This window comes from Giraffa tippelskirchi, chromosome 5 (genome assembly GCF_054371585.1).
Source record: "Giraffa tippelskirchi isolate mGirTip1 chromosome 5, T2T-mGirTip1v1.2.pri, whole genome shotgun sequence".
Lineage (NCBI taxonomy): Eukaryota > Metazoa > Chordata > Mammalia > Artiodactyla > Giraffidae > Giraffa > Giraffa tippelskirchi.
This window is the reverse complement of record NC_137279.1, coordinates 1,664,625-1,677,374: the sequence shown is the minus strand read 5'-3', so window position 1 is coordinate 1,677,374 and position 12,750 is coordinate 1,664,625. Positions and strand designations below refer to the sequence as shown.

Sequence of the window (12,750 nt, the reverse complement as noted above, 5' to 3'; positions counted from 1 at the left end):
CTTAAATCTATTTGTCACTTCCACGGTATAATCATAAGGGATTTGATCTAGGTCACACCTGAATGGTCTAGTGGTTTTCCCTACTTTCTTCAATTTAAGTCTGAATTTGGCAACAAGGAGTTCATGATCTGAGCCACAGTCTGCTCCCGGTCTTGTTTTTGCTGACTGTATAGAGCTTCTCCATCTTTGGCTGCAAAGAATATAATCAATCTGATTTCGGTGTTGACCATCTGGTGATGTCCATGTGTAGAGTCCATATATGAGTTAGTTAACCTAATACCATGATTTTAATCTTTGTCTAAGAGGACTGTAAAAATTAGATTTAACAGCTTTGTAAATCAGTCTTGTGCATTTGGACCCAAGACCCTACAAAGATTTGGGTTGGTATGGACTTAATACAACTTGTTAAGAACATTTATTTTGAAATATTTTAGACTTAGAAAAAGTTGCAAGGATAGCGTGTGAGAACCCCTTGTGCCCTTCCTGTAACATTTTGTAACATTTTATAGCACTTCGTGTGCTTGCATGTGTACCCCTCGTGTTACATGCTGCACACACAGACATGTATGTGCGTACATTTTCCTGAGACATTTGAAACCAGGTTGCATACATCATGGCCCTTCACCCTTAATATTTCCGTGTGTATTTTCTTTCTTTTTTTTTTTTTTTCCGTGTGTATTTTCTAAGAACAAACCTCTTCACTCACACTGACACAGGATAGGTAACTTAGTGGCAGTATTGTGCTTTGATCAGACTTATAGCCTGTGTTTTAGTTTTGTCAGTCATCCCAATTGTATTGATACTTTATGCTTTTTTCTAGACTAGGATCTAGTCTGAGATCATATAATGTATTTAATTGTGTATCTTTCTCATCATTTTTAACCTGGAACAGTCCCTTGGCTTTTCCTTTTTGTGATCTTGACATTTTTGAAGAATACAGGGCATTTTCATACAATATCCTTCAATTTGGTATTTTTACTCGTATTTCCTTGCAGTTAGATTAAGTTGTGCTTTTTAAGACTGAAATACGACGTCAAGTGTATCCTTCTCACAAGATTGTATCCAGAGGCACGTGATAGCCTTTTGCCTCTATTGGATGAAAATAATTTTGATCAGTTGGTTAAGATATTGTTTGGTTTTTTTTGACTGCGTGGTTATTATTTTTCCTTTTGTAGTAATTTGAGAGGAGATAGTTGGAGACTGTAAATACCCTGTTCCTCTTCAGGATTTCCCTGCATCCTAGATTTAGCACTTATGGATGATACCTACTTCAGTTACTTTTACTATGGTGGCTACAAAATGGTCATTCTCTAGCTCCATCATTTCCTCCAAGTTTGTTAGTTAGGATTATAGTGTCAGCAAATCTGAGCTCATCTGCTTATCAGTCTATCATCTCTTTATTATCTGTCTGAATTGATAGATTCTTATTTTAAATGCATATAATATATTTCTGTCCATAGTTATTCACTTGTTCATTTGTTGATCCCCAGTTGTACTGAGATCTCATTGACACTAGCATGGTGTACGGGTAAGGTGGGCAGTGTCACGGTCTGACTTACACACATCATGAAATGATCGCAGGAGGCTTAGTGAGCCTCCATCGCCTCATAGAGATACAGCACTGGAGAAACAGGAAAACCATTTTCCCTTGTGATGAGAACTCTTGGGACTTACCTTGACAGTTTTCGCACGTACCGTACAACAGTGTCAGTTACCGTGTTGCATGTTTCACCCCTACTACTTACTATCTTATACATAACTGGAAGTTTATACCTCTTGATAACCCTCATCTAATTTTGTGTGTATTTATTTTTGAAATAAACTTTATTGTGGAATAATTTTAGTTTACGGAGCAATCCCAAAGATAGTACAACTTTGTCCAATTTCCCCCAGTGTTAGCATCTTGTTATTATAATCATGGCCCTTTTGTCAACAACAGGAAAGTAACATTGGTGCATTATTAATATTGATTAAACCACAGACTTTCTTTAGACTCCACCAGTCTGTGTACTGCCCAGGTGTCTACCAAGCATCCCTGAACTGGGGTTTGTCTCCTGTCTCTCGTGATGAGATTTGGTGTGTGGGCTCTCAGAGAAGAACACCACAGAGGTGGTCTCACGCCTCATCTCTTCACATCGAGGAGCACATGACATGAACACAGCTTGTCACCGATGGTGTCCCCGTGACCACTGGGCTCATCAAAGTCGCGTCCTTCATTGTGGAGTTTCCGTTTCCCCCATCAGCACTGTTTCCTCTGAACGTGGGTCACTCAGTCCAGCCCACGCTGCAGGAGACGGAAGTGAAGCTCCCTCCCTGCAGGTTCGAGCACCTGTATCATTGGGAACTTTCCTCTCAGGGACACTGTGTCCTGTCCGCTTCCTCACATCCTTCAGTCGGTTATTTGTAGCAGTGTGTGTGTGTGTGTGTGTGTGTGTGTGTGTGTGTGTGTGTGTGTGTGTGTGTGTGTGTGTGTGTGTGTGTACTGGGGTTACAAATCTGGACGTGTGTGTGTGTGTGTCTGTGTGTGTGTCTGTGTGTGTGTGTGTGTGTGTGTGTGTGTGTGTGTGTGTGTACTGGGGTTACAAATCTGGACGTGTGTGTGTGTCTGTGTCTGTGTGCGTGTGTGTGTGTGTGTGTGTGTGTGTACTGGGGTTACAATCCAGTCTGTGGTGTTAACTTGTTGCTCAGTTTTCCCAGCTCCAGTCAATGGGAGCTGTGTCAGAGTTTTCTGAATTAGTAAAAAGTTCAAGTACTGAATATTTCACAAGAAATACAGACTAACTCCTTTGCTCATCACCTGTTTCGAATAATCCCTAGTAATTTCTATGTAATGGATTCTTCTAGTATCAAAAACAGGAAAACTCCCGTTTTGACATTTCTGTTGTTCACTGGGAACCCAGACACATTCTCAGGGGCCTCCTGTCCTGCTTGTATACTTCCCACGACTATTAACAAATGCAGCTGCCAAAGACTTCAGTTAAGTGAGAGGTTAAAATACATGTGACAAAATTGTTAAGGTTTCTCTCCCTGATGCGGCAAGAAAACTTTATTGGAAATGTTATCTCTTTGTAGGAAGCTGGTATTTTTCTGATTCTTGAGATGACTTTTTCAGATTTTTTAAGTTCTTGAATATATGTTATTTATGTTATTTTTCCAAATAGTCTTATTTTTACTGTTAATTTCTGTAAGAAAAACGTTCTGCATAAAAGTTTAGTACAAATTTTAACTCAGACCCTATTTAGTTTGGTTCATTTTAACAAATATTTATTTAGGGCTGCCAAAAAAAAACAAACACAGTGCTAGGAAATATAAACAATCACAAATTATTCAATTATCTGGAATTGTGGGTTTATTATATTAATCTTCTTGAAGACATAAAATTATATCCTTTGAGATACCCCTGGATAGTAAAAATAATAACATTTATATTCTCTTTGTGTTAGTAGCTACTTGCTTTAGAGACTCTATAAAAATATTAATTGATAGGAATTGCCAACTGTTTTTCTTTCCCATTAATTGAAAGAAATTCTTTATATCATTAAGGGAAATTATCATCATGTTCAATTCTGCATTACTGTTTGCTCTTATTCATTCACTTATGGGACAGTCTTCTTTTCCTTTTGGGACAAAGACTTGGCTTCCTAATGTCTAAGAATTTCAGTGGTTGCAACTCCAGCCCTAGAATCTTTCTACTCCCTCTTGTGTTATATATTTTATTTTTTAATATGATGTGTGATTCCAGAGCTGTGAAATAAAATCTTTGCTGCCAAAGTATGCAGCAGGTCCAGGGTATCCTAAAAACGCATATCCATGTTGGAAGAGGAGTTGGGGGGAGAAGGTGGTGGTCTTTATCATTAGGAAACTACATTTTAAGCTAAATTTTCAAGTGTTAACAGTTTGAAAATGTTTTGAGAACTGTAAACTTGGAGCTCCACTAACAGAAGCTTTACTATGACTTGTTAATTTTAAAAAATGCTGATGTACTTTCCCTTTCCCTTTCCCTTTTCTCCTGCTGCCTCCTCTGAAGTCTCCTTCCAAATGGTTTTGGAAACTGGTTCCTGTAAGTTTGCTTCTTCAGCTCACTCTCCAGAGATGTCATTGTAGAGCGTCACTGTATTGTCTATGTCATGCTGATACGGTCATTTCACGTAATTCCATTAGTCACAAGTGGAGATTGGGTTGTAAGATCTTTGATCATAGTGCAGAATAGAAAGACCTAAAAAATCTAGCCAAAAGTTGGATTAGAAGCTTTAAAGATAATTTAAAGTGTAAACTAGTCTGTCAGTACTTTCAGACCATAAGTAACTAGGTAAGAAGAAAGTGTGGGTATAGATTTGTACTAGTTTTAATAATGTCAGTAAAAGAGAGTATGAATTGCACATGTAAATTATTTGTATTATAAAGTCATCTCTTCGAAAGAATCATTTCCTTTTGGCCTGACCTATAGAGGATACTTTTTGTGTAATAAAAAAAAGTGACAGATTTTGTGTCCCTCTCATTACTGAATCTAAACTATTAACAGATTCAGTTCTGGTTTGACTACAAGAGTTGATCTTTCAGGGTGAACTCTGGGGGTTCAACCACTTAAGTAGTTTTCACCCTCAGAAACAGACATGTAACTTAGAAGTCCACCACAATGTTGAAAGATCGAAAATATATCCCTCTTAAATGCCAGATGTCTCGGTTCGTAGAAGGAGCAGTATGTTTGTAAAGCACAGAGCACATTCCAGAAGTTCTGGGAGACCCACACGACTTCAAGATTAGAAGTTGGTTTCCCTGATACGCCTTCTAGGATGTGATCTTCAGGAAGATGTTGTGGCCGGCCACTTACAAACCGTGGCCTGTCTGGTCCAGACCATAGGCCTCGTGGCTGCAGCCTTGGGAAGCTGTGCACGTGTGTGCCTCGTCTCGCCGTGCTCCTCGGCAGAGCACAGCAGACCTCAGCACACAGCGCAGTTCTTCGTTCCGTGACCCTGGGCGCTCGGCTCAGCCCACTTCAGGTCGTGGGCCCAGAGCAGGGTCCCCTGGAGACGGAGGAAGTCTGGCCCGGAGCCCAGCTGCTGCAGAGAGTCTCCAGAGACCACGTTCTGCTTCTCACTGGCCCAAGGAGGTGGGGCTGGGGGTCTGGAAGCCAGAGGGGCAGCAGAAGGCTGGCGAGGCCCCGGCTGCCGCTCCCCATCACTCCTGATTTTCGTGCTTGAGTTTTCACCAGCAGCAAAATGAGCATGTTTACTAAGGATTACATAAAAACAAAAAATCAATTGAAGAATTTCTGTAGTGCATGGATGTGATTTTTTCTGAATATAGGTGCGGTATTAGTTTGGAACATACCATCAAATACAGATTCTAGTCCCTACTGATTCATAAGAACAATCTCCTCTGAAATTCTTCACAAGGGAAAGTGTTCTATGAATCTTGAGTAGCCAGTGAGGGGGATATAGGAATCCATATTTCCCCTTGAATGTGTGTGCTTTTCTGGGGAAAGCCATTTAAAGGAAATCTGACTTCACCACCAAATAGTAAATCTCTTTCAGTAAGTTATTTTTCTATTTTTATTCTCACCAGTGTATTATATTTCATAATTATACTTTAATTATGAAATAGAGATGATCAGAGTAGATAGAAGAAAAATTAGTTTTGATTTCTTAAAAAAAAAAACTATTTAAATATCAGTAACCACTATAATTATAAATTTTGCTGATGAAATAGTTCAGTGTGCCTTTTCATGAAGTCGTCAGCATGATTTTTCTTGGCTTGAGGAGACCTAGGAGCCGAGGACAGCTGACGTCTGGTGGCCGCTCGCTGCGTGCCCCGGGTGTGTGTCGCCCTTGACGTTCGTCAGCTTTCTTAGTCCTCCATGTCCTGTGAAGTGAGCACTGTGGTTATCCCCGGTTCACAGATAAGGAGCCAGGAGATGAGCGTTCAGGTGACTTGTCCGAGATCCCAGAGCTGACAAGGGACAGAAGCAGGATTTGAGCCCAGGTATTTAGTCTGACTTAAGAAGCTCCTTCTCGTAAACTCTCACTTTTGTAGCAGGTCTCATTTTTAGGGAACTGTCTTATAAATTTGTATCAGTCGCACCAGCCAGTCTTTAAAAAACAACCGCTTCTTCTTTTCTGAGAGGGAGTGGAAACCCTTATACTTGCTCTGTTTTGGGTTAATGAAACCTCATCCAGGAGGGTTTTCTCAGTTTCAGAGGGGTTACACTTTATTTGCATTGTCTCAGCGTTCAGATGAGAAGCCAGGATTTCTTTGTGGTCTGATTCCAGTCCCTCAGAGTGACGTTTCTTATCGCAAGGTCTTTAGGGGTAGTTTCGCATTCCTCTGGCTGTCCCTTGATGCTGATGACTCCTCAGGCTTTAAGTTCCAGTCTTAATCTTTTTATATGAGAGTGTGCGGTCTAAGTTAAGTCTAATGTTAAAGCAAATTTTATCATCTGCAGAGCCACAGAACTGATAGTTTGGACATTTCAAATGTCCAAAATCCATTCTGTGATTCTTTTATATTTAAATTCTTAGGCTGAGTCAAGTCACATAAATGAGCACGGTGACGTTCTGTTAAGCATTTAGCTTCAGAACCGTAGTGCTGTTGGTGAGGACAGGTCTAGCAGTGCTGTTTAGGAGAGAAGGGTGTGGCTGAGCAGCTGGTGTCTCTCCTGACTTGATTACTGACACACTGGGGCCTACGGTACTGTGTCTTTCCTGTACGTTGATTAGTACTTTCATCTTTTGGTTTTTTGTAGGCTCGCTATAGGAAGGAGCAGACCTTGCTCAAGCACCTGCCTTGCATCCCGTTGGTAGAAAATTTGCTGAAAGGCGGCTCGGACGGCTGTGCGTTGGCTGCCCTTATCCATTTTTACTGCCCTGGTGTCGTCAGGTTAGAGGGTGAGTGTCCCCTGAAATACCTCTCAACTGTGCACAGACACAACGGCTATTTAAGATGGCAATATCTACTAAGTGATGAAGGCTTTTTTTAAGGGAAACATATGTCATTCTACGGGGGCAGTTAGTTGAGTGAAGGAGTGCTTGGTTTCTTTCTGTGTAGTGGCCACTACATCTATAGATGTGTGTGTGTGGTAACCAGATTCTACGTAGTTGTGTGCTGGTATTAAGTTACTAATTCTAAAGTGAATACAAAGTGTGTATTATCAAAATTAATCCTTGTTCTTTTCTTATTTGAAGACATTTGCTTGAAAGAAACCATGTCTTTGGCTGATAGCCTCTATAACCTGCAGCTGATTCAAGAATTTTGCCAAGAATATTTGAACCAGTGTTGCCATTTCACCCTGGAAGACATGCTGTACGCAGCTTCCTCCATAAAGGTACTCCCTTGGCCCCTTTGCTTTTAGGTTGTTGGAAAAAACACACAGCCAGGTACAGAAACAGTCTAGCCGTGTTAAGCTTACAAAGTTAACTGTAGTTTCAGTCAAAATAGTTTTGTTAGATTTTCCTGCTGATTTTGTTTTGTTTTAATGTACACTGTTAGCTACAGGTGTCTTTTGCAATACAAAGTGTAAATCTGTGGTCCTACTGTTGTTAGCGAAGTGGAGGATGAGCCGGTAGGTGTTTCTGGGCCCTGGAGGGGTGTGGCCGCTGTGGTGGGAGCAGCCGCAGGCGCAGCCGCTCTGGGCCCTCAGCAGGACTGCGGGCTCCGGGAAGGAAAGGGTCCTCCCATCCCAGAGCTTGAGGCACAACCTCGGGAAGGAAAGGGGGAAGGAAATACTAAGGTTGTCTAGAAATGAACCTTTTAAGAAGTAACTCCTGGCAATATCCTGGTGGCCCAGTGGTTAGGACTCTGCGCTCCTACTGCAGGGGGTATGGGTTCGACCCCTGGTCAGGGAGCTGGGATCCTGCATGCTGCACAGTGCAACCAATATATATATATAAGCATATATAAAAGTTTTAGTAGATAAATGAAGTTAAAAGTCCTTCCTTTATCAGCCGTACACGTGTCCCTTGCTTCAGGACGATTCACAGGGCCTCTTAGCTCTCACCGTTGCTCAGTGCCCTTCTTCCAAGAGCTGTTTATTGAGCACCTCGCACTGTTCCGGGTGGTTTGGGTGAATCAGCAGACGATCAGAGATCTGTGTCCTTTCAGAGCTTACTTTGTAGTGAAGACAGACGCGTGTCTCAGGCGTGATGGCTTCTGAGCTGCAGGTTCCAGAGCTCCGTGGTGGGAGTGATGCCTTGCTGTTCCTGGCAGCTGCAGAATTCCTTCTCGCTTCCTGTGCCCTTGCGTGAAGTTCGCCACTTCTGTGTAATGTCTGAGAGGAACAGCTTTATGTCAGGCTTGACGCCTGGCTGTATTTGCGGTGCCCACTTCCCTAAAGGCTGCCGTGGGCCTCCCGGAGTAACGCTGCCGCCCATGTGCTTGCAGTCCTTGCTCTCTGCCCTCTTTACCCTGTGCCCCTTTCTCCTTTACCACAAGGCAGGAGACACAGCCAGCCGTGAAGCTGTTTCCAGAACAAGCCGCTGCCCATTGACCAGAATAGCACCCAATCCCCGCTGTCCAACATGCTGGAAGAAAGACCTTGATTGATTTTGAATGGTTTATACTTTGCCGTTTTATCAAAATGGAAGTTGGGAGATATTTTCATATTTATCTTGTTGATGCTTTTTCTGGTTCTTGCCTATCAAAATTTTCTTAAATGAGGCATTTTAAAAATAGATAATTATCTGCAAAGAAGACTTTATCACTTTGTCTGTTTTGGTTTTCTGCTAAATTATTAGAACCACAGTTTTGTCTTCAAATGAGTATTTTAAGACTCTGCGTCCTCAAGAAGTTGCTTGGTCCCTGGTGCTGGGCATCCCTTCATGTGTTGACTTGAGCAACAAGTATTTGTGGGGACATGGGGAATGAGGCCTCTTTTCCCCCCACGCTGGATGTGTACACTGGTGTGCCCTTTTCAGAGGGCACTTTGGTGGTATCTAACCATATTGAACATGCACAGAAGGCTGCGTTAGTGTTGTTCCTGGTGGGTAACAGTGGGGAACAGTTCATCTTGGAAGGGACATGATGGAAGTGTCCTGTAATGTAGTTTAAGCTTTTTAAGGGAAGGAGGCCGAAAGCTCGCAAGAGTTATGAAGAGAAGCACCGGGTAGCACACATTATATATAACATGATGTAATTTATATCTATTTTTAAAACGCTTTTTCTATCTGTATGCACATCTGCACATATACATAGATGCACAGGAAAAGGTCTGTAGAGACAGAAACACAAAACTGTTAGCAGTGGTTTCTTCTGACTGTGGTGTTAGGATGTGGACAAGAGGAGTTTGTGCATTTTTACTTTTTATTCTGTATATTTGTATTCTTTGATATTGTTTATATTGTTCAAGAATGTTAATGTATAGTTGTATGACTTTCTTAACTAAAAGAAGAGCTTTTAAATGAAATTAATTTGGTATAATTCCTATATACCAAATTTGACAGATTTGTTGCTGTTTAATCTTCGCAGATTCAGAAAGGAATTCTCTTCATAAACTTCAGTTACTGGGGAAATCGTTTCTTACTGTGCTGACACCTTGTGGCCAAACACAGTACAGTTACGTTATTAGGACAGTTATCTGACCAGGGTGCCTAAGACAAAGTTTTTCCAGCTTTATTGAGGTGTAATTGACACGCTGTTGTTTAGTCGTTCAGTCATGTCCGCCTCTTGCGACCTCATGGACAGTAGCCCACCAGGCCCCCCATCTATGGGATCTCCCAGGCAAAAGTATTGGAGCGGGTTGCCATTTCCTTCTCCAGGGGATCTTTCCAACCCAGGGATCAAATCCGTGTCCCCTGCAATGGCAGGCGGATTCGTCACCACTGAGCCCCCAGGGAAGGCATGATTGTAGACGTCTAAGGTGTTCCGTGTGTTGATTTGACACACACATTCTGCAGAGTGATTGCTACCATAGGTTGCTGGCACCCTCATCACGTCACATAATTATCATTTCTCTGTTGTGAGAATTTAAGGTCTACTTTCAGCAGCTTTCAAATCTGTAATACAGTGTCAGTAACCATAATCATTAGACCCCCAGAACCTATCCATTTTATAAGTGGGGGCTGGCACAGCTGAGCAGCACGTCCCCCACCCCAGTCCCTGGCGTCCACCACTCTGTTCTCTGTTGGCTCATTAGATTCTACGTGCAAGTGATACCTTACGGGTTTTGTCCTTCTCTGTCTGACTTATTTCACTCACTACAATGCCCTCAGGATCCATCTGTGTTTTTGCAAATGGCAGGATTCCCTTCTTTCCTCACGGCTAAGTAGTATTCCATTGTGTATATATACCACATCTTTATCCAGCCACCCGCTGTGGACACTCAGCTTGCTTCCATGTCTTAGCTGCAGTGAGCATGGACGTGCAGATCTCTATTCAGGATCCTGTTTTCATTTCCTTTGGGTATGTACCCAGATAGGCCTGCTGGATTATGTGGTAGCTCTGTTTTTAATTTTTGAGGAACCTCCATACTCTTCCATACTGTTTTCTAGAGTGCTTGCACCATTTTACATCCACACCAGTAATGCACAAGGCTTCCCTTTTCTCCACACCCTCATCAGCACTTGTTACTGCTTATCTTTTTGAGGATGGCACTTCTGACAGGTGTGAGGTGGTATCTCATTGTCGTTTTGATTTGCATTTTCCTGATGATGAGTGGTTTTGTTGAGCACCAAGGTCCTTAAATATTGATTAATTTCCTATCAACAGACAGTTATGGAGCACTTAACAAGTGTTTTTTCAAAACATATACACAGCTTTCAGTTGATTGTACTAGCAGAGTAGAATCTAGCACTAGTACTTAAAATATAATTTTATACTTTGGCTTTAGAAAGTACTATCAGTTAAGTATAAAGAAAAAGTGTAAATCACAGTCATCTCACTGCCCAGAGATAGTCCCTATCAGTGTTTTGCCTGTGACTGGCCTTTTTTATTATGTGTTCACTTATTCATTTATACATTCATTCAGTAAATATTTATTGGGCATCTGTACGTACCAGGCACTGCCTTGAACACTGAAGATAGAGTGCTGAGCATGGCTTTGTGCTTTTACCATAGAGCTGGGCAGGTAAGATGAGGAAGCCTGCAGGATCTGGTATTAGATGAAGCTGGGGAAATTGAAGAGGGCCCTGATTAAATACCTACTTGTAACCTGTAGTCAGTCTTTCCCCAAGGGTGGGGAAAGTGGGGGAAGGGTGCTACATTTTGAGAAGTGTGACTTAATGAGTCAAAGAAAAGGGGACTGTATTCCAACCAAGGGGTGAAAACATTTGAATCAGAGTAATTATGACAAAGATGGACAGAAGTGGGCGGACTCCAGAGATGTTTAGGGTGCAGACTCTGCAGCCCTGAGGATGAATTGGTGTGGGAAGGGAGAAAGAAGGGGGCATGGGGTGACTCCTAGGTTTCTGGTTTGTGCCCTGCGATGGCGGTTGTCATTCAGGGAGACAAGGCTGGAACTGGATCAGGTTTGTGGGGAAGATGACAGGCGCAGGTGGGGAAACACAAGAGGAGGTGCTGTGACGGCCGCTGCGTGTCTCGTACAGTCACGCATCCCAGCGTCACCTGATGGGGCGGGCGGCAGTCTTCTCAGAGGAGACAGATCAAGAGTGTCGGGTGCCACTGAGAGGGCAGGTACGAGGGAGACTACAAAATCTGTTTGATTTGACGACTTGAGCAGATGTGGTTTCGTGCCTGTGTGCCGTGTGGCAGTGGACTGGGAGTAGAAGGCTGAGACCGGGTGGGTGGGGAGGCTGGCATGACAGAAGCCTGTGCGGAGGGGAGGTGAGGCGTGGGCCAAGGAGAAGCCAGAGGAGGAAGGATCAGCTGAAGCTTTTGTCTTGTGCTCAGTAGGAGAGATTCGAGCGGATTTACTTATTTTTTTAATTTTTTTAGTTTTTTGGCCATACTGCCTGGCATGTGGGATTTTAGTTCCGCAACCAGGGATCAAACCCAAGCCTCCTGCACTGGAAGCGCAGAGTGATAACCACTGGACCACCAGGGAAGTCCCTGAGCATGTTTAAAAGCCAAGTAGGACAAGTTCAGCCTAGGGGGAGAATGAACGTATCGGAGAAAGAAATATAGTTGAGAATTAAAGCTGCTGAGAAGGTAACACACCACACAGCCCATAGAGATTATAAGCGTTCTCATCGCTTTCTTTTTTTTTTAATCACAAATTTCAATGAGTGACTGATATTTAAAGCTGTATTTCAATAGGTAACACAGAATGAAATTCTCCTTATCATTCATTGCTTTGTGGTCAAACTTTACCTGATTTCCCTCCTGGCTTTCTCGCCTCTTTTCAGAGTAACTACCTGGTGTTCATGGCCGAGCTCTTCTGGTGGTTCGAGGTCGTGAAGCCCTCCTTCGTCCAGCCCCGCGTTGTTCGTCCACAAGGAGGTGATCAGTGTTCCTGTGAACAGACAGAGTGGGAAGTTAAAATAACCTCGCCTGGTATTACTTTACAGGAAGGCCTGTGACTGTTTCATGTTCTAGCTGTTAGCCTGGATAAATTCTGAATATTTTAATATTTAAAGCCATTAAATTCTCTGTGAGTGAGACATGCCTTAGGGGAGGAAAAGGAGGTGGTGAGCATAGCCCTGAATTCGAAGGCTTATGTTGTGGAACTTTTAGCTTTAACTGTTTTCCCTCTTTCTTCCCTTTGCATCTTTTACTACCATCCTTAGCTTTTGTTCCCTGCTAGATTCTGAGGTTTTAATGTTGTTGGCCAGAAGCCATTCAAATTATGGCTTGGTTCTCATC

General features: G+C 42.6%; 1 protein-coding gene across 4 annotated transcripts in view; it reads left to right on the top strand.

Moving 5' to 3' along the window:
• CAMSAP2 (calmodulin regulated spectrin associated protein family member 2) overlaps nucleotides 1-12,750 on the top strand; it is a 98,637-nt gene that overhangs the window by 66,496 nt on the left and 19,391 nt on the right. For 2 of the 4 annotated variants that reach the window (XM_081491987.1, XM_081491985.1), the window contains exons 5-8: nucleotides 4,028-4,060; nucleotides 6,743-6,884; nucleotides 7,182-7,321; nucleotides 12,294-12,387. In XM_081491987.1, the coding sequence (XP_081348113.1) occupies nucleotides 4,028-4,060; nucleotides 6,743-6,884; nucleotides 7,182-7,321; nucleotides 12,294-12,387 (409 nt within the window). The remainder of the gene's footprint in view (nucleotides 1-4,027; nucleotides 4,061-6,742; nucleotides 6,885-7,181; nucleotides 7,322-12,293; nucleotides 12,388-12,750) is intronic. The other 2 variants (XM_081491988.1, XM_081491986.1) reach the window with 1 other exon arrangement.